This window comes from Heterocephalus glaber, unplaced genomic scaffold (genome assembly GCF_053883595.1).
Source record: "Heterocephalus glaber isolate CG9 unplaced genomic scaffold, H.glaber_assembly_v1.0 deba00001610, whole genome shotgun sequence".
NCBI lineage: Eukaryota > Metazoa > Chordata > Mammalia > Rodentia > Bathyergidae > Heterocephalus > Heterocephalus glaber.
The window spans coordinates 31,305,165-31,326,025 of NW_028258381.1; the positions used below are offsets into that span (position 1 = coordinate 31,305,165).

The 20,861-nt window shown below is 44.6% G+C and overlaps 1 protein-coding gene across 12 annotated transcripts in view; it reads left to right on the forward strand.

Annotated features, from left to right (window-relative positions):
- The window catches only part of Elmo1 (engulfment and cell motility 1), a 578,859-nt gene that overhangs the window by 92,655 nt on the left and 465,343 nt on the right, over positions 1-20,861 (forward strand). For 11 of the 12 annotated variants that reach the window (XM_004840283.4, XM_087195837.1, XM_004840282.4 and 8 more), the window contains one exon: positions 12,048-12,198. In XM_004840283.4, coding sequence (XP_004840340.1) covers positions 12,121-12,198 — 78 coding nt within the window. In that variant the 5' untranslated portion in view covers positions 12,048-12,120. Of the gene's footprint in view, positions 1-11,641; positions 11,770-12,047; positions 12,199-20,861 lie in introns of those variants that run through there. The other variant, XM_021254578.2, reaches the window with a different exon arrangement.

Sequence of the window (20,861 nt, forward strand, 5' to 3'; positions counted from 1 at the left end):
CAGCAGGCGGCAGAACCACTGAGCCAAATCCCCAGCCAGGGAAAACGATTTTTATGCTGGGATTGCATGGAAAGTGACTGAGCTGGTGGGTAGCAAGGCCTGCCCGGATTCTCTTTCCCTCTCCACACTCATTCCGTCCTCCTGGGGAGAGGCCACAGTCCATTCTGGAATGAAGGTCTTTAAGGGAGAAGGTAGAGAATGAACTTTCTGGAATTGCCTTTTGAGGTTTTATGGCTGGCTTTGGATGAGAGGGGCTCTAGGTTCTATGATCCACCCTGGGAAAGAGGATTTCTGGTTTCTACAGCCTGCCTCAGAGAAGAAAGGACAGAAAGTGGAAGAAGCCAGTGAGAAGGACAGAGAGAGGCTTTGCATCTGAGGCTGTTCCCCTATGGCCAGCAGTGCAGAGTTCTCAGCAACAAAGCACCACACTCGGGCACAGCCTCTAAGCCCAGCAGCCTCCTGTTGTTCCAGCTTCACAGAGTAGGACGGAGGCTCAGATGTATTATGTAACTTGCTCGGAGTCACAGAGCTTTGAATGTGGTGGAAGCAGGATTAACACCCAGGCCAGCCTTCAACAGCAGATAAACCTGTGCCATCTGGGGAATGAGACCCAGGCAACCTGAGATAGACAGGAAGGTGGAGGCAATGCCATCCTGTGCCACTGTGCCCTTGGCAAGGCATCATGTGTCCCCTCATCCTGCAAAGGGCCTCTGTGGTCCTCTGGCTGCAGTCACGTTTCCTAGAGTGGCTGTCAGAGTTCTCCTGCTGCTGGAGAGGGAGGCTTCCAGTGTTGTTTTCTGATCAGCAGGTTTGGAGGCTGAGTGCTTGACTGTGGGATGGCGGAAAGACTCCAGTATTTCCTGACCGACTGTGCGTCTGAGTCCTGCAGTAGGGAGTTGGGCCTGGGCTTCGCCCCTCCTCTGGACACATCAGGCTTGACAGGGCTCCTAGGAGCAGGGGAGCAACCACTGGCACTGCAGCAGCTGAGAAAGAATTTGAAAAGCAAATATCCACTAACCCAGAACAAGGGAGGAAGTATGTGTGTTCGTTTGTAGAGTAATGAACTTTCCAGTTGAAATGCTGATTCCCAAAGTGGGAGATGGCTCAGAGCAAAAGGAAGAGGCCCAGCAGCCTAGTTTGAATCTCATCCTGTTCTCAACAATTTCTCCAGGAGGAAAAGGAATCTGCTCTTAGCTCCAGTGGCCCTGGTTCTATTTCTGTCCAGTGAGACAACTGAGGAGCTGCTCCTGGAAGATACACCTGAGGGTTTTCTGTGCAAGCAATTCTGGATTTTAATGATGCATCACTCCTTTGAGTAATCCTTACTTCTTCTTTTCATTTTTTAAATATATGAATTTCTTTTTAAGGAGTGATGCAGTCATTCACTTGTCTATAAAGTAGTGAGCTGTTCTTTCCTATGCCATCTCAGGAGGATGAGAGTATGGAGATGAATAGGATCAGATTTCTACCCTCAGGAATCCATGGAAACTAATGGGATAGGAGGCGGGAAAGAGCAGCTAGTAGGTCATTATAAGCACCCAAGAAGATGGATTCAGGTAGGTACTTGTAGCTTGGGAGCCTGTGAGGTCAGGGTCTTCTCTCAGGGGACCTGGAACATTGGTTTTGAAGTCTAGATGGGAATCTTTGAAGCAGAACAGGACATTCGAACTTGAGTAACAGAATGAACACAGCCAGGGGGATGCTCAGGAAACAGCAGACTTTGATGAGGGTATGGATGCCAACCATTTATCACAAGTCTCTACGAGATGTGATTGAAGCATGTAGTGTATATTTAAATAAAAAAAACTTACTACAGTAGAAGACACATTGCTATGAATTCATTCCCCTCAAGATACTCCCCCTAGCTTCGAACACACTTATTTCATCATTCCTTCCTCTCTCTGAAGCAGTTCTGAGAGTCCTCTATCATGAGTGTCTTTAGGAGGTATGATCAAAAATACTGTGAGCGCTGCTGCCAAATGCCACCCAGTGGAAAGACAGGCTCGTAAGAAACATGACACTGTATCTTCACCCACCTTATTTACCAGATCTGGCACTATGTGACTTCTGGCTCTTCCTCAAAGTCAAAATGACTGTGAATGGTAAATGTTCTGAACCTAGGCAGCTATAACAGCATGACAGACACTCACAAAAGAGAACTTCCAGAACTGCTTCAGAAGGTGGCAAGAAGGATGGGATAAATGTGTTTGAAGTAAGCGGGAGACTTTTGAGGAGGGCTAATGATAATAAGTTTTATTGTAATAAGCTTAAAAATTTAAAAAAAAATATTCACTGTATTTTTGATCACACCAGTTAAGTCTTCCCTCAGCCCATGCACACCTGGGGAATGAGCCTGACTTGCTGGCCTCAGAGTGGGGTAGGAGGCTGCTTTAAGCACTGCTGGGAGCAGTCACTACAGAGGAATTGTTGAGGATCCTCAGGCAAAGCCAATCTGCTGTTTGACTTACAGTCCTTGCATGGATGGTGGAGAGCAGATGTCCTTGGTGGAGTGGGACACTGGTGATCAGATGTGAGGATTCTGTTTCTTTTGTTATTTTTCCTCTGCTAATTTGCATACTAGAAGCTGCAGTTAATTGAATTTTTACTGTCTTAGGTGAAGTGGAAAGAATTACTCAAAAAATTTGGGCTGCTTTCCTAGAGGCAGTCTCAAGATGCAGGTGATGATAATCCAACATGGGACTAAAGGAAAGAGTTTTTTCTGCTGCATTCCACTACATTTTTGGCCAAGATTATGTGGTGATTCTTTTTTTCCCTAAGAAGCTCAAGAGGTAAAAGTTTTCCCATCATTATTTCCCAATGTATATTCCATGAGCAACCAATGCCACAAGATGTTCTGTGAAAACTAAATCTTCTGGACAAATACAGTTGGGAAATATTGTAGATTACATATGGAGATTTCATAGTATATGTGCATTTCATTAAGGCCTTGAGAAGACCTACAGTAAAGGAAGCTTTTGCCACAGAATGCTTTGGTGGTTAAGGACATGGGCTATCAAATGAGACAGGTGTGGATTGCATTCTGGCTGGGGTCCTATGGGGACACCAGACACTGGACAAGTTAAGTAGTGTCTCTGGATCTCAGTTTTCTTGTCTGCAAAATTGGCTGGCAATGGTATCTATTTCATAAGGATGTCGTGAAAAGTATATGGCACATGTACCCACTTTTTTTTTGGTACCGGGGATGGAACTTGGGACCTTGCACTTACAAGGCAGGCGGTGGAACCACTGAGCTAAATCCCTGGCCCTCGTACCTGTTTTTAGTAGCTACTGTTCCATTCAGTGTTTTCCAGGAGACTTGACTTTTTTTTCATTGCATTTATTAATATCTCAGAGAGGTAGGTAGTGTTATGTGGGAAATACTGGCGTGAGACTCATTCTGAAATCCATGAATGACTTCTGTTAGCAGTCCTGAGAGAGCACACAGCTTCCAGGTCCGAAGGGTAAGCTGATGTGAGGAAGGTGATCACAGCATGTAAACAATGTACGTTCACATTTAAAAACCTGATCATACAGCAAAAGACACATTGTCACGAATCCCCCTCAGAATCCTCTCCCTCACTTTAAACACACTTATCTCATCTTTCTTGTTACTTTCTGAAGCAGTTCTGGAAGTCCTCTTTCGTGTCCTTATAAAATCTGATCAAAAATTGGTGAATGCCGCTGCCCAGGGCCATTCAACAGAAATGCAAGCTAGTAAAAACATAATGCTGTGTCCTCCTCCACCTGATTCACCTGATCTGGCACTGTGTGACTTCTGGCTCTTCTCTGAAGTCAAAATGACCAGGAAAGATCAACATTTGCAATCAGTTTAGGACATCCAGGCGGCCATTACAGTAAAACTATTAAGTGGACTTCCTGAACTGCTCCAGAAAGTGACAAGAACAATGGGATAAAAGCATTCAAAGTAAGGGGGTGTATTTTGAGGAGTATTTATATAACTTCTACTGTAACTTGGAAACAACCCCTGTAAACATGCGCTGTATTTTTTGATCACCTTTCATATATGAGATCTACAGTTGGGGAGTAAAAGACCATTTCCATGTGGCTACAAGATTAGACTGTGTAATTTGAAAGTGTGACTTTGTGTCACTCATCTAACAAAACGATTAGAACTCAGGGCAGCAAATAGGTAGGGTAGGGCTGCTGGGTTGGGAAGTTTTGAATGATCAGTAGCAGAATCATAATGCAAACTTGCTGAGCCTGATGAAGAATTTATTTGTTCCAGTGTTCAATTTTAGGGCAGCTTAAAGAGCAGAAGCAAAGTGTGAGGAAGCAGGAACTGGACATACCGAGGCTTCTCTCCTCTGTCCCTCCTTAGCACCTCTCTTCCCAGCTTGTTTTTGCCTCTGTCTGACTCATCCCTCCCCACTGCACAGGATCCTTCCCCGCGTGGAGGGAACATGGCTGCAATGGCTTCCACTTCAACCATCCCTGGCAGGAAAGGGAGAAGCCTTTCCTCCCAGGCCTCTTAGATCAATCCCCAGAAGGGGACTCCTTGGTCATGTGCCTGTCCCTGGCTGGACCCACCGCTGGCACCCAGGAGATGGGTGACTGTGTTAGCCAGGTCGTCTACCTGCCCACTCTTGGCCAGTCGCCAGGGAGGCAGGACCTGCTACAAAAAGGAGAGATGGAAGCGTGTGCTGGATGGACAGACACCAAAGCTACTAGGGCTCTGCAAGCTGTGTGCGACAGAAAAGTGCTGCAGTGAGGCCTTATCACAGTGCCCCTATGTGGTCCTTAGATGTTTATGTTTCACATTGAATTCCCTTTCCTGTCGGTTCTTAGCAACTTTAAAAACCAAAAAGATTGTACCTTTTACACTTATCCCTGCTTCGATCTCATCTCCTTTTTATGTACTTAAAATATTGTATTTGTGATTTCTGTCTGTTAATGCTCACAGGTAAAATTGGAGTATGATATAATGAGCTTTTATTTTCTGTAAAATTAACCCCAGGTCCTTCCCATTGAGCCACATACCCCTCCTTTTATTTTATTGTTTTGAGACAGGGTCTTGCTAAATTGCCCAGGTTGGGTTGTAACTTGAGATCCTCTTGCCTCTGCCTCCTGGTGTGCTGGGATTATAGGTGTATACTATCATGCCTGGATATAATGGGAGTTTTTTTAAAGCAAGATTATAAGTGTTTTTAAAGCAAGATTATAATCAGTCACCTTTGGTGCCTTGGTTCTAACCAGGGGACATTTTGCCTCACTCCACCCAGGGGACACTTTGACAGTTGGAGAGCAGGGAGGTGCTAAAGGCTAGGGATGCTGCCAGCATCCTACAGTGCCCAGGAGGGCCTGCCCAGAACAAAGAGTTATCCCCTCCAAATGCCAAAAGTGTGGTTGCAAAACCCTGCATTAGTGATTTTATGAAAATAGAAATCCTAATGTAAAAATTAATCACTCTAAATTGGTGGATTTAAAAATAAAGCAGTCATATTTATTTTTAATGTGGTTTTGCTTATACTTTTACCTTGATGGTAATAAAGTATAAGATTATCTTTCTTACATTCTCAGCAATCAATAAACTTTTTTCCTTGCCAATATTAGGCAAAAAGCAATGCTCTCTTACTATTATTATTATTATTATTATTATTATTATTATTTTGGTACTGGGGATCAAACTCAGGACCTTGTGCTTGCAAGGCAGGCAGTGGAACCACTGAGCTAAATCCCAGGCCCAATGTGCTGTTATTTTAATTTGAATTCCTCTTGTTACTTTTTGGGGTGTTATTCATCATGCATTTCCTCCTCCATGGATTGGTTTGTCCATTTTCTTTAGGATGTACATTTATTTATTAAGGCTATTTATTAAGATGTAGTCCCATTTGTTGGCATATTTTCTTAGATTATTATTTGCCTTTAAATTCCTCCAGTGCATTTTTGGAATGCAGAAGTTCTTAAGCTTCTTTGTATCAAATAGTAGTCTTTTCCTAATGCTGTTATTGGGGTTGTAGCTTTATTTTTCTTAGGCTGCCATAGCTGTACCACAGACTGGATGGCTTCAATAACAGAGAATCTTCTCTCTGAGGCCTTTAGACGGCCATTTCTCTCCTTGTCATCACATGGTCTTTCCCTCCGTGGCTGGGGACCTCTTTAAAGGACTTGTCTCCAAATACAGTCACATTTTGGGTTCATGGGGTTAGGACTTCAACATATGAACAGGGCAGGGCATAATCCTGAGAGTGTGTAAGTATGTGGAGAAAATTATTAAAACTTGCTAAGGGTTTCTGTTTTCATTTATTTACTGCAAATAATAATACCTATCACTTGGGGCTGTGATGAAGAGTAGAGAAGTATACTCACCCAGTGGTCAGTACCCAGTGCTCCTAGTTCCCATCCACTGTCCCTTTTGGCGATTGTCCTGTAGCTTTCGTGATGATAGTTCAGGGTATTGTAAAAGCAAAGACATTTTTTGTGCAAGATTCCATCATATTGCAAACTAACCTTAGCTAGCAGCACCTTCTACCTCCTCCCAAGTAAATGGCCCAAATTACTGTTAAGATTGCCAGGCATGGCTTTTGTCAATAGCAGACACACAAAAGGCAGTACTGAGCTTCCAGAGTAGATTCAGTTATTTCCCCCCTTTTCCTGAATGCTGCTCTGTTCTGTTTTCTATAAGCACTGTGTTCTCTCATCTCTGAAGCTGACATCTTCCTCCCTGGTCCTCTGCTCTTCTCAGGATGGCCCTCAGGTCCCTGGTCTTGAGGACAGGATCAGTGGCATCTCATGTGTATCCACCCATCTGCACCCTCAGTGTAGGGGCCCGGCCACACTCCTGCCCTGAGGTCCTCCTGGAGATGTCGCTCATCCACATGGCTTGTTGGGACCAAGTCTGCTTCCCTGAAACCTGCTGGGAAAAGGACAGTCATGCATCCCGAGTTGCATTCAGCTGGTGCCACCTGTCCCTTCCTCGGTTCTTGTGCAGGAAGAGTGCTGAGATGCCATCAGTCTGTGTGGAGTTGATGGATGTGGCTCAAAGATCCCAACCTTCATTGAAGCTGTCTTCTTCGAGCCTTCTTGAGGTTCAGTGTACCACACAAGGCTGTCCTCAAAAGGGCAATGTTGGGAGCTCCAGGGACACTGGAGGGCACAGTGAGAGCAAGGGACCTCCTGTGGGTGCACCGTCTGGGGCCCTTTCCCACCTCTCCAGAACCTGATGTGAAGGGAAAATGGTGTCCATTTTTCTTTGTCTATCTGGGAATGTTCAATATTTTTTAAATGAGGCTAGCATCTCCCTCCCAGTCTCCTCATAGTCGTTATAAACCTGTTATCTATCACCAAAGATAGCATCAGTTCATGGGCAGAAGGCCCCTCTCTTGGGGTAGAGGGAAGGGGCAGAGGAGTGGAAGCGAATTCCTCCAGCTGTTTCTCCAGCTGTTTGGTGTTTCTTTCCCAGTGATCCAGCTTAGCTTCCGCCAGCCCATCTGTTGAGTCCTTACATTGCAATGGGGCCAGGAGGAGGTGGCCATTGTGTTAGTTTTCCTCACACGCAGATTCCACAGACATGGCCTTACAGGTCTGGCCCCTCCACCCACCTTAATGTAGGGTTTGTGGTACAACAGAAAGACTAAAAGTGGGATAAAAGGGTTTAAAGCCATTGCAGGATCCCCAAACTAAAATGGTATGGGAAATTTGGAAAATCAAAAAAAGTTGACCCAGGTATTTGGGAACTTTCTGGAGCCCAAGATCTACTCAACTTATGGGAAGCCTTGGAGACATGGAACCAATCATTAAGAGACTACAGTGAAGTGAGCTTCAAACACAAGCAGACATGGAGCATGTTGGGCATGGTACAACGTAATGAGAGAGAGGATTTCAGATGGGCATGGAGAGATTTCTCTGCTTTGTCTTGGGAATGTGACCTAAACCAAGGAGAAATTCAGCAGACTTGATCTGGCTTGTGTCAGTGATACACACAGGTTAGTAAGTAACTGAGTAGGGAGGGACTCCTATCTCATTTAATTCACTTAATTATGAGCAAGCCATTGAACATGCAGATGAAGGCTGTAGCATCTTAATAGAAGATTACATGGAATAAAGTCAAACTGCCAGGCAAGCAGGAACATTCCAGAATTCTCCACCTAGTTCCTAGCCACCTCCGAGGACTTGATAGCTACTTTAGAAGCATAGTGGTTGGAATGTCTAGCCAGCTGCATAGCCTTCATTTTTATTTCTGCCTTTAGTGGATCTGACATTTCAGTTTGTATAAGAATTGTTATACTATGCTGTCTATAGACATTTGTGTAGCTTATATTTACTGGGCAATTTAAGTATTACATGCGTGATTTTGACAACTCAAGACTTGGTTCCACCGCTTGTAGCTCTAATGAGAAGTTTGTCTTGGTGGGGAGTGACTGTTCAGTAAACATGCATTAAATGTCGCGTCAGGATCTTTCACTGAGGGGGAGCAGGGTGGGGGTCTCCCCCTTCCAGCGCTTCAGGGGCAGCAGGGAGAAGTTGACTGCAAGAACAAGTGCCACTGGTGCTCTGTTGGGGGAAGCAGAGGACACAAGGACACTTCTGGGTGCAGAAGTTCAGGTTCATTTCCATCTCTTCCTGGGCTGCACAAGCACTGGGGTCTAATGAGGCCATTTGCCCTGTGACTGTTCTGGGGTGGGTGGCCCTGAGCATCAGGGACTCGCCCAAAGGCCTGTGAGCTCTAAGTGTCACTGGAGAGTTTCCACTGTCTTGACTGGAGGGGGTGGAAGAGGCCAGGGATGCTGCCCGCCCTCCACAATGCACATGGTTGTGGTCCCAGCTGCCAGCTGTGCCTGATCTGGGACCTTTCTCCCCTAAATTCCATCCGAAGCAACAGGGATGGTGGCTAGAAGCCTTTGGAGCTAGCTGTTCCCTTGTGGCAATGCACATCCCAGAGGATAGAGTGCAGAGTCAGAAGCGGATGGATTATTCATTCTGCACGGAGCATCTCATTCCACCTCAGTGAGCCTCCCTGCCACCCAGTCCTGCCGCTAGCAGTTACTGTGGCCAAAGCCACTGAGTGGGAGGAGACTCCCAGGGGAATCCCAGCCTCCTTGTTCCCTCAATGGCTGCTCTGTCCAGGCTGCCACCTCCTGTACTCCTGGGGGACCAGGGGAGCCATGCTATTGTATTCTCACCTGCTGGGCAGGTTTTCCCTGAAAGGACTTCCAGAAATAAATACCAGTCAGAGGTGTAGGAAAACAAGCCCAGCTTTTGATTCCTAGAAGGTAAAATGACGTCTCCTGGTGTAATTTTAAGTGTTTTATGTAGAGGTGTGAAACGGTGCTCAGAGTGCATTTTTATTTCTATTATCCATTCTCTTGACCCCTAGGACCCTGTGTTCTTTGTTTTGAAGATCATCTCCTGATATTCACACACAGTCTGTATTCACATCAGAGCCTGCTTCCTTAATTTCTATTCCAGGGGGTGGAATTGACTTTGGGTAGAATTGTTCCTTGTTCTTCAAGGTCTCATGCATTCAGTGAGGGTGCAGAGCATGAAGAGGAAGCCCCATTGTTTGTGTGTGCCTGCACTTAGGAGATAGATACCCTAACTATTAATCATGCTCCTCTTCTTGGGTAGCCAATTGTTTTTAAGTTTGGGGAATTATAAACAAAACGGCAGTTGGCACTGTTATGCTGAAATAAGTCATTCTTTCTGAAGGATTCCGTCCTAGAAATTTAACTTGCTCAAATTGAATGCGGAATGTGCAGGATTTTGGTGTTTTGTCAAGGGCTCCCTGGAAAGTTGCACCACTTTCCACCATTAGTATATGTGCATGAGAATGAACATCATTCTCCAGAAGTCACAAACCACGGAGTGTGGTAGAATGTGTCAGAGCTCAGGAGAATGGGGAATGATCCCAACAAGTTGTGACCCAACCACTCTCTAAGCTTCTTCTCTTACAACTTTTGCCTTCACTTGCTTGGCTTTGGGAACTCACCAATTTCAGAAGCAGAGGAGGCATATCCCTGCCACGGGGCCTTTGCGCTTGCTATACTCCTGTCCAGTTGTCCACAGGGCCCACTTCCTCAGCTCTCATAGGTTTTTACTCAAATGCTGCCTTCTCAGTGAAGCTTTCCCTGGATTTCTTGTATAAAATTGTCCTCCTCCATTTTCTTTGACCACACTCCACACTGACTAATTCAAGTTCTGTGGAGTCTCCTTCCCCTCTTTATTTTCCCCCATGTTCCTTGTGGCTATCTAAAATCTACATTTGCTGCTGTCTTCCCAGCATGGAAAACAGACCTGGTGTAGAGCAGAGACTCAATAATTATTTGTTGACGGAGTGATTCCACCACTGCTTTGTATATCTGCTCTTGCTGTTATCACTGATTAGCTCCCGGCAGGCTTCCCCAACTGTCCCTGGCTGAAGGAGCACAGTTTTGTTTGGGTTCATTTCCTCCGCTTGTCAGCCCTGCCCGTGTTAGTTATTTATGTAAGTGCCGCTGTCACAGGGGCTTCCATTATAACTCTGCTGTCTGTCTCCTCTCAGTGATGTCCAGCCGCTACTGAGATCTGGGACAGAAACTGACAAGGTTTGCTCTGGTCTGATAAAGAACCAGATGCACGTGTTTGGTTAAAACCTTCCCACTGAGCCCAGGTTCTTTAAAGACCAACAGGCCAGCTGAACAGGGCAAAAGATTAGGATGCTTCATGGAAAAGTAACTGTGACTTTTCCTCTTTACGTTGACCCTATCAGAAAAATACAAGTTGAAAGTACATTGAGCTATATGCTTTTCAGCCTTTTGGGTTTGCAAGCATTCTGCTTGTTAGCCTGGCTGTATGTATGCAGGCAACCTCATACATGGCTAGAGGGAGAAGGAGTATGAATTGAGACCATGAAATGGGATGTTTGGAAATGATTATCAAAATGTAAAACTGCGCATGCTCCTTGACTCAGCAATTGAACTTCTGTGAATGTGTAGTAAGGGTATTCTTTCACATGTGCAGAATTATGTATGCAGAAGATTATGCTTCACAGTCTTGTTTGTAATAGCCAAGGGTTGGAATTACTGAAACAATCCACAGCAGAGAGCTGGTTCTATACAAGGAACTACTGTGCAGTTGCAAAAAGAATGAGGATGCTCTATTTGTAGTGACTTACGAAGATACAGTAAGTGGGGGAAAAAAGATATAGGATGCTGACTTTCCTATAAAGAAAGGGGAAAACATAATGTATATGTTTAGGTTTGGCTTCCATACTGAAAGACTTCTCGAGGGATGCATAGGTAACTATTAACTTTGGATCTTTGGATAACTGGTGACTGGCGGGGGGGGGTCTAAGTGGTTATTAGGTGGGTTTGTGCCTGTATTTTGTTCATCTTTGTACATGCAGTTTGATCATCTGTTTTACCTGTTTAAAAAATTAAAGAAATGGGAGAGGCAGGACAGGATAATCCTTACTTCCCTTGTGTGAGCCACACTACTCATTCAGATGGGAATTGCAGGTGTGTTCTGAATGCTGACCTATGCGCGTGTGCACATTCACACCCTGGAAGACGCATCATGTGACCTGGCCGTGGGGAGCGAGTGTGTGTGTGTATGTGTGTGAGCTCCTGGCGGATTTCTCCTTCCTCATGACATCCTGGTTGCCGTAGTGTGGAGGTCTGTTTGTGACACACAGAGAATGCTTTCAATAAGAGCTGCTTCCTGCCCCGACTTCCTGCAATCTGTCCTTCCGGAGACTGTTGGGGCCAGGCGTTCCCATGGACTGAGCGAACCCTGCTCATTCAGACCCAGGGCGCCATCCAGAGCAGAATCCTGGTAAGAGGCCGCCTGCTTTCCATGGAGAGTTTGCGCAAGCCGAATGCTCAGCTCAGCGCTCTGAATCCAGGGTGTTGGCATGGTCCCCCCCTTCTTTCTTCTTTCCTGGGGAGCCTGTAGTGCCATTGGCTGTGCTGCTGGGTGTCTTCAGCACCCAGGCGCCAAAGGGACCGTTTCTTGTACCCAAACCACTAGTGAAAACAGGAAGTGATAAAGCAGAATTTGCTCTGCCTCTGCACTGAGCGACTTCTCTTTCTCTTTTTGTCATTGCTCATTAGGTGTAGACACGTGTGGCCATCCACGCCATAGGAGCCCGGATTCCACCAGCTTTGGACTTCTTTGGGGCTCACCATGCCACCACCTGTGGACATTGTGAAGGTGGCCATAGAATGGCCGGGCGCCTACCCCAAACTCATGGAGATTGATCAGGTTAGTATCACAGACGGCACTGGTGTCGTTATTTTCCGTTTCCTCTCAAGCCGGGAATGTTTATAGACTTTGCATTGCCCTTTTCCCCCTTTCTCTCTCTGGCTGCGTAGAAAATCTGTACAATAATAGCTGCCCTGTAGTTTGCTTTCTGAACCACATACAGTGGCTGTGGATGGCGTTTTTATCTCTTCCAGAATAGACTTGGATTGTGCCAGTACAGGATTTGTGTCTGAAGCAGGGAGGAAGGTGGGAGGGATAAGTGACGGCTTACACAGCGGTTGACATGGCGGAGGCCACCCCAGCCCTGCCTCCCTGACCCCAGAAATAGAGTATGTGGAGATTTTTTTAATATAGGCCATACAAAACTTAAGTTTATGCATCATTTTTCTCTTTGCTATTTTTGCAGAAGCATTTGACAAGTACATTGGTACTTTTGTTGTATTAACAGTTTCATAATGAAATGAGTATCAAGGGCTCAGTCTTGGATCCCAACCAGTTACAGTTTTATTATTAGAGTAAAATTCACCATGTGTCCAGTGTATTGTCTGGCATGTAATACATCCTCAGTAAATGTTTATTAAATGAAAAAATATCAGGAAGTTTAGAAGAATGATTCTGAGCAGAAGGGTATCCGTTAGCTTGGATCTTAATAATTGCCTGGTATGGTTCTCATTACTATTTGATTATAGAGTGTGTCAAGAAGGTTATTTTTATGCTTTACTCTAGTCACTCTAGAGCACATGATTGAAGGAAAAAAGGGTCAAGACTTAATATATTATTATCCATTTCAAAAAGCATATAATACAGATTCTAGATGACTTTCTACATTTCCAAAATTAGAATACCATGGCAACTCCAACCTTTATGTTCTTGATACTACTTTTATAATTATGCTTTACAACTGTTTTTTTTCCTGGTCAGATTGTATTACCTAGTTGAAGACCACAGTGAATCCAAAGGAATCATTAAAACAAACTATAGAGGTCAAACCACAATTAGCTGAGCTTAAACTTGAATGTACATTTGGGGAATTGTCAAAAAAAAGTGTCAACAGACCATCATATTTGCTGTCATTTAAACTGATCCTTTAGGTGGCTTTGTTTGTGACTCTAGAAGCAATGCTTGCAAATAAATTGGCTACATCCGGTAGTTTTACATGAAATTTGTCAGACAACAGATACCCTTTTTCATGTGTGGTTTGGTAGTTAGAGTTTACCTTAAAAAATGTCTAGGGGTACTTGGTGCATAAAAATGCAGTTCAGATGAAATTTGGTCAGTGTCTTTAGGTGTGATTAAAATAATACAATGAATGCTGCTGCTCAGTGTCATCCAACTGAAAGGTAGGCTCATAAAAACGAGAGAGGTGTCCTCATCCACTCTATTCACTTTATTTGGCTTTGTGTGACTTCTGGCTGTTTCCCAAAGTCAAAATGACTACAGAATGTCAACATTTGGAATTCATTCAGGACATCCAGGCAGCCATGACAGTGCAACTAAAGACACTCATGAAAGAGGACTTCTAGAGCTGCTTCAGAAAGCGGCAAGCATGGTGGGCTAAGTATGTTCAAAGTAAGGAGGAGGATTTTGAGGGGGATTATTGGCAATGTAGTTTTTACTGTAAGAGATTTAAAAAACTTTGAATATACACCGTGTTTTCTGATCACATCTTGTAAGAGAACCATTGACTTCTGCAAGACCAAAATTGGCCTCTCTCACACACGCTGGCATCCTGAGCCCTGGAAGCTCCACAGTGGATGGACCCAGGCCCCCGTGACATGTTGCTTTGTCCTGCACAGTATATGGGGCTAAGGACCATATTCTTGGCCTCACCTGGGTGTGGACATGCAGAATTTCAGGTTTTACACAGAGCTCTTGATTTGTAGCTAATTTTTAATAAGATTCCAGGGAGATCATTGGACATGGCTTAGTCTGAGAAGGGCCGACCTGAGTACTGGTGTCCCAGCTCGGTTGCTCATCAAAACTGCCTGGGGCACTTGTTTAAATAAATTTTCCTGGTGGGTCCATTCCAAGAGAGTCCAATTCAGTGGTTTTGACGAACTATTTAATTTTGATTCAACATGGTTAGTGGAATTTGGAAATCTCTGCCTTAAGACAGACTCTCTCTTTTTTTTCTTTCTTTTTGCAGTGCTGGGGATTAAATTCCAGGGCATTATAAATGCTAGAGAAGCGCTCTGCTTTTGGGGATGACCTTTGCTGCATGTGTGTTCATAATTTTTAAAAATAATGTTTTTACTGTGGAATGATATTAAAGTTATAGAAAATTACAAAGATTGTATACCTTTCCATTTATTCTTGTGCCTCAGTTTCCTCTAATCTAATAAATCTAATCTAATCTTAATAAATCTTCCTGCATTTCTCAAAACTAAGAAATAAACTTTGTAAAGCTTGGCTGGATGGTGCACACTTCTAATCCCAGCACTCTGGGAGGCTGAAGCAGAAAGATCTCAACCTTGAGTCCACCCTTGGTGACTTACTGAGAGTCTGTCTCAAAATAAAAAGTAAAAAGAACTAGAACATAGCTCAGTGTGAAGGCCCTGGGTTCAATTTCCAGTACCAGGAGAAAAGAAGGAAAAAAGGAAAAATGAACATTGAACATTGCCCCAGTATGTTAATTAACTACAGACTTCTTTTGAATTCACCCATCTTTCAATGAATGTCCCTCTTTTTCCTCTAAGACTGAGTCTGGGAATATCAACCGCCTTGTATTTAGCTGTTCTGTTTCTTTGATCTCCCCCAACTTTTGAGAGTTTCTATGTCTTCCCTTCTTTTTCATGGCTGGACAGTTTTGAGGGAATTATTTCACATGGATACAATTTCAATCATAGAGAAACCGCAAGAATAATTCAAAGAATTCCTTACCTACACTTTTTCTGAACAAGTTGTGGGAGTCTTGAGGGTGAAACCTCTGCTCTTTGCCCTTAAATACCCAGTATGTATTTAAGGGAAAACAATCATTCTTTTTTTCTTAACTACAGTACATTTAGAAAAACCAGGACATGGAACACTGCTGTAACATTGTCATCAAACTCATAGTTCATAGTTGTATTTCATCATTTGTCCCAATGAATTCCTTTATGGCTTCTCTGCGGACTGATAACGCATCCAGGATCACGTATTTATTGTCGTGCCCCTTTCCCCTCCATTGATCTGGAACAATTCTTTGGTCATTATCTTCTGCAGCATCTTTATGAGATATAGGCCAGCTATTTTATGGGAAGTCCTTCGGGTTGGAGTCTCTGATGCCTCCTACCAGATTGATTGGAGTTTTGCATTTTGGGTAGAAATGCCAGAGAAATGAATGTGTACCTTTCTCATTGCATCATCTCAGGAGGCACATGAGGCTTTCTTTCATTCTAGGTAATTATTCTGTGTTTATAGATGAGGATATTGTAGTCAGGGAAGTTTCACGATTAGTCATTCAGTGACAGAGCAGAAGAGAACCCTGGGCCTCCCTTCCTCCATAAACTGAACTGAAGACAAACTGGCTAAATTATGGGCCTCCTGATGATGCCATATTGAGACAAGGGTGAAGAATTAAGTCCCCAGACTCATGTTACCCAGCAGTGGCTGAAGTTTTAACAAGACCCACAGTGGTATTGACGTCTGACATTGCTTTTTGATGGAATCAGAATGTAGCACAGGACTTGGTGCTGTTTCTGCTTGGTCAGTGCAGAGTCTAGGCAATCATTGTGACTCTGTGACCTGCACTTTCTCCTGATCTTCTGCCTTGTTCAGTAAGTACCGCATAACCCACCTCTCTCCCGCTGTGTGTCAGCTTCCTTTAGAAAGCACTTGCCTTCTTTTGAACCTGGATAGCTACTGTTTCACTCAAAGGCTTTGCAGAGGTTGGCGTAGTCATTGCCATGTCCTGTTCTTCCGAAACCGAGTGCTTCTATCCACTTATTGCACTGTGCTGCTACTTTACCAACTCCCAATTTAAACTGATGCTCTTCAACCTGGAGTGCGCACAAGGATTGTAGGGAAGGTGCAGCCTCAGCCCCCGCTGCCCAGATTTTGATTCTGTCCACAGGAGCGGGGCCCTTACTCTGGATCTGTGATAGCACCAGAAGGATCCTGTGCTGGGTCCCAACAGTTTGGGAAGCAGTCTTTAGGCACCGCGTGGCTTCAGGTTTGAGTGTTGGTTCCCCAGTGCTGAGTCAAGAATCCTTGCTTCATAGCCAGATGTTTCCTGAATGAATTGTGGAGAAGGTATCCGGTTCCTGAATGTGATGATTTCATGGGTTGCTTGACTCTGCTCAGCCATCCCCAGACTGTGCCTGTAGGGTTCAGGGAATGTCTGCCCCCAGGGGCTGGTTTATCTTCTGTGTCAATTCTGGGGACAATTCTGTGTTTCTACTCAGCTGGAGAAGTTCCTGGGAGCCTTTTGTAAGTGGACTTTGCCACAGCACACTCTGAAGAGTTGTCAGCTAGCTGGTCCCCGGCATCTGCTCAGGCCTGTGAGTCAGGGCCACCTGAGGCTGAGGGTGGTGGTTGTTGGGGTGCAGGGGAGCTGAAGGGCTCCAGAGTTCTTGCTTCATTGTTTACTGAGCAGCAGATTTCTCAGTCGGCTCCCCCACCCTCTTCACCTAATCACCCCTTGAAGGCTGCACCTCTTTGTTTTTGGTACCTGGAGATCAAACTCAGGACCTCGCGCTTGCCAGGCAGGTGTGGTGCCGCTGAGCTCCATCCCTGGTTGTCTTTCTTCTTTCTTTCTTTCTTTCTTTCTTTCTTTCTTTCTTTCTTTCTTTCTTTCTTTCTTTCTTTCTTTCTTTCTTTCCTTCTTTCTTTCTTTCTTTCTTTCCTTCTTTCTTTCTTTCTTTCTCTTTCTTTTTCTCTCTCTCCTCTTTCTTTGTTTCTTTCTTTCTCTTTTAAAGGGAAGTGCTTCTTCATGAATACTTTTTCACCATGTTTCTTAAAATAAATTCAGTCACTTTACGGTTCATTGTGATTTTTATTAACGACATGTTTGAGATTGGATAATATTTATATAGGATGCTCTGTGGTGCTTAATTGTTTAAATAAAGGACCCACTGATACACCATTATTACACCAATTTACCAGTCTCATTTTTACTTAAAAAAAAAAAAGGAAAAAGAACCTTATGCTCCAGTGATAGAGAAACACCATCACCGTAAGGGTTGGTTTCCACACGGAATTCAGTGGGTAGCTGGTGGAAGTGCTGCACAAACTTTTTTGGACCAGAGCATCTCAAGAGCCTTTATTTATTTAGTTTTTTGTACCAGGGATCGAACGCGGGACCTTGCGCTTACAAGGCAGGCGCCGGAACCACTGAGCTAAATCCCCAGCCCGAGCCTTTATTTTTGTGAGAAGCTCAGTTAGATTCCTTGTCTTGTGAAATCGGGCTAATAATCTGCTACTTTTATGGCTCCTGAGAAGATTAAAGAAAATGTGGAGAAAGAATGTAGCATATAGCCTGGCTCAAAGTCATTACTCCAAGTGGCCATTATTACTATTGATTTAAGCCACTTTTCATTAGATTGGAAAATTAGAAACCCTAGCTTTCCTTTTTAACTGTCCTGCCCTTTCATCATGAATACTCTCTCCGTCTCACCCAATTCTCATTCTTTCTCTAGTGTTTTTTTTTTTTTTTTTTAGAGATACGGCCTGACTATGTAGTCCAGGCTGACCTCAGACTCACAGTAATCCTCCTGCCTCAGCCTCCCAAGTTCTGGGATTACAGGTGTGCTACAGATGTGCATCGCCACGCCCGTGTTTCTACCTCACTTTTTACATGTGTAGAAAGGAGAGAAAACTAAAGGGCAAGTGGGTGGCATCACTTGGTTGTAAAGGACACGCAACCAGTTCATGCTGCAGAATTTTCACTGGCTCCCTAGTACTCTTCCATGATATTTCCTTCTGTCTCCTAGCCACCCGCTATCATTTCTGCACAGCCGTTCTTTGTTCCCTGAACACACTCTTCACGCCTGCAGTATTTCCTGCCCATACCTGCCTGCTCATGCCTTGCTTTCCAAGGAAAACGGAGGCCAGAGACCATCATGGCTGCTTGCACCTCACCTCTTCTCGACCTGAATATTAATTAGCATGGCGACACAGACCTCTTAATGCCTCTGTGCCCTGTCATCCCGTCTTCCTTTTGTAGGAGAGACAGGAGAAGAGAGAAGGTCTCCCTGCTTTCCCAGGGCTTTGTACTCTCCATCTCTTCTGCTCGGAGTGAGTTTGCCCAGGCTTTCCCCTAAGCTGGGCCTCTCACATCTTCTCCTCTTCATTCATCCTTCTCCCCTTCTCTGACTCCAGCGGCGAGCTCTTCTGTTGCTACCTTAGAAAATCCTCCCTTGACCTAGAACTTTCTTTTGCTAGTGAGTAATTGACTCTGTTTTTCCATTCCAAGCTTACTTAGATGTCATCAGTGTAGCCATCCGTGGTGTCCAGTGTCTCGTCTACTTCATCTCTGGCTCAGTGGCATTTTTCTGGTTTTCAGAGCTGCCGTCTCTGACGGCGCCCGTGGTCTCCTGCTGGCTCAGTCATGTGTTCCTGTACACCTTGGTTTGCTTGCCCTCCTGGTTATCCTGGGCAAAGCTGCTCTTGGCCATCTTCTCAACCCTCTTTCCCTCCTTCAGCACCAGTGCCTGGGATTCCTCCTCATTAGTCTGTGCAGGTGTCCTCTATGGTCCCACTCCTGCCTCCTTCTGTCTAACTCTGCCCCAGCCACCATGCTCTGCTCTCCGGTCTGTGTTCGTGATGAGCACTCTTGCTCTCAGAGTCCATGTTCTCCCATGACATGAAGTGTCATTTCTAAGTGACACCAGCCTCCATCACCAGTGTGGCTGACTGGCTGACTCCGTTTCCAGTCTCCGTTCGATGCATTTGTTGGTCCTCCCTGTAAACCTTGAGTTACCGTAGGAGGCAGACAAAGGGTTGATGAAACTGCCCATCTGGGACCCTGAAGAATGGGTTCTTGGGTGTCATCCACCTTTCTGAAGTTATTTTGTGTAGAGGAGGGATCACCAGATGTATCATTTATGGCCCAGTGTATGGACTCCCTCTTCTCTGTCCAAGAAGAAAGATCTCACCTGAGCTTAAGCAAAGGTAGCATGGGCCACCTGGGCAGGTGAGGGCCTCTGTGTCTTTACTGAGTGTGTGCATCTGATAGGCACTTGGGGAGGTTGAGGGGCAGCCCACTGGGGCTGGGAAAGGGAAGTGGGGAGAGAAATACCACATTTTCAGCCCAAGTTCTCAGATCCTTCCTAAATGACTGGGAGGGTTGTGTGCACAGGGCTTCCAGCCCTCCTTGCTCCTTCCTACTGTAGTCATTTTATGTTGTCTCATTTTATTTTTGGATGATTTTGAGAAAGATTTTGTTTGAAGAAAGTATAGTGCCATTTAAAAAATGCCATAGATGATTGTGGAATTTTCTAGTGGTCTCAAGAGACCTAACTCAGATTCCTTAGAATGGCCCTGCATCCTCCATGCATTCTGCAAGCATTGCTTGTGGTTGAAGACATCTGCAAGGACAGCGTGCAGTTCCCAAGTGCCCTCCTGGGTTGCGGAAGCTGCTGCCTTAGACTGGAGCCCCTGCACATTCATAGACTTTCCCAGCTCCTGGGGTTTCCTTCTAACATGGCACCTGCTCAAATTCCTCCTGCGTTGCACAGCTAGCCTGGCTTCACTGAGCTCTGTGGAGAAGCCTATGTGTGCAAGCGTTTTGTAATCACATTAGAACGCAATCACTTCTCCAGCCTTCTATTGTCTTGAACCATTTTCTGTGCTTGTAGCATCTATTTGCAGTTAATACCTTCTGCATGCAGTGTGATTTACATTTCTTTTTATGTGTGTGAATCTCTTGAAATAGATTCTCAGCCCCTTGTGGTCAGCCAGTGGGTTACAGACATCTGTACTGAGTACCCATCACATTGATCTCGATCCTTGTGTACACTCCAGGCTTGAAGTTTGAAGAGAAGAATTTTGAAGAATTAAACGTTGAGATTCTTCACTCTCCATTCCCCATACAGCAAAATTGTAATGGCTTCTCTGCTCCCCATGTGTTGGTGGGGGTTTTATTTTCCTAATGGAAACACAGATGTGTGTGTTTTGGGGCGAGCACATTCAAAATGATTGCCTGCAGTTTTCCTCAATTACTGTCATTCTGTAGCATATTTAAGATATAATTCAATGTGCATAAATTTCATTTACACAAGACCTTTTAAAAGCTCATTAATTGAGGAAAGCACACTCAGGTTTTCATACTTGACATTATGGGGATTTGCTCCTTCTCTGCATGATAATAACAGTAGAGGTAATAATAGCAGCTACCATGTGCCCAGCACACACTAAGTACCAAGCATTATTAGAGCTTCTTAGGGGAATTTGTCATCTTACTACAGCCCTGTAGAGTTGGCTTTAGATTTCCTATTTTGTGATTATCCACAGGTCCATTACTTGGTCCAATATTACTCAGTTGGGAAGGTACTAATAGGAATCCAGCACTGTTTAATACCATAGCTCAGGCCGTTTTTGCTACATCATCGTGCCTTTCCAGTTGTCAGCTCTGTTTTAGACTCTTCATCTTTTGTGTTCCTACTAACTGGTTCCCACCAGTGACACAATGAGAGTCCCAGGGACAGAAGCAAAGACTGTTTTCCTTAAAAACTAGAAGACATCTG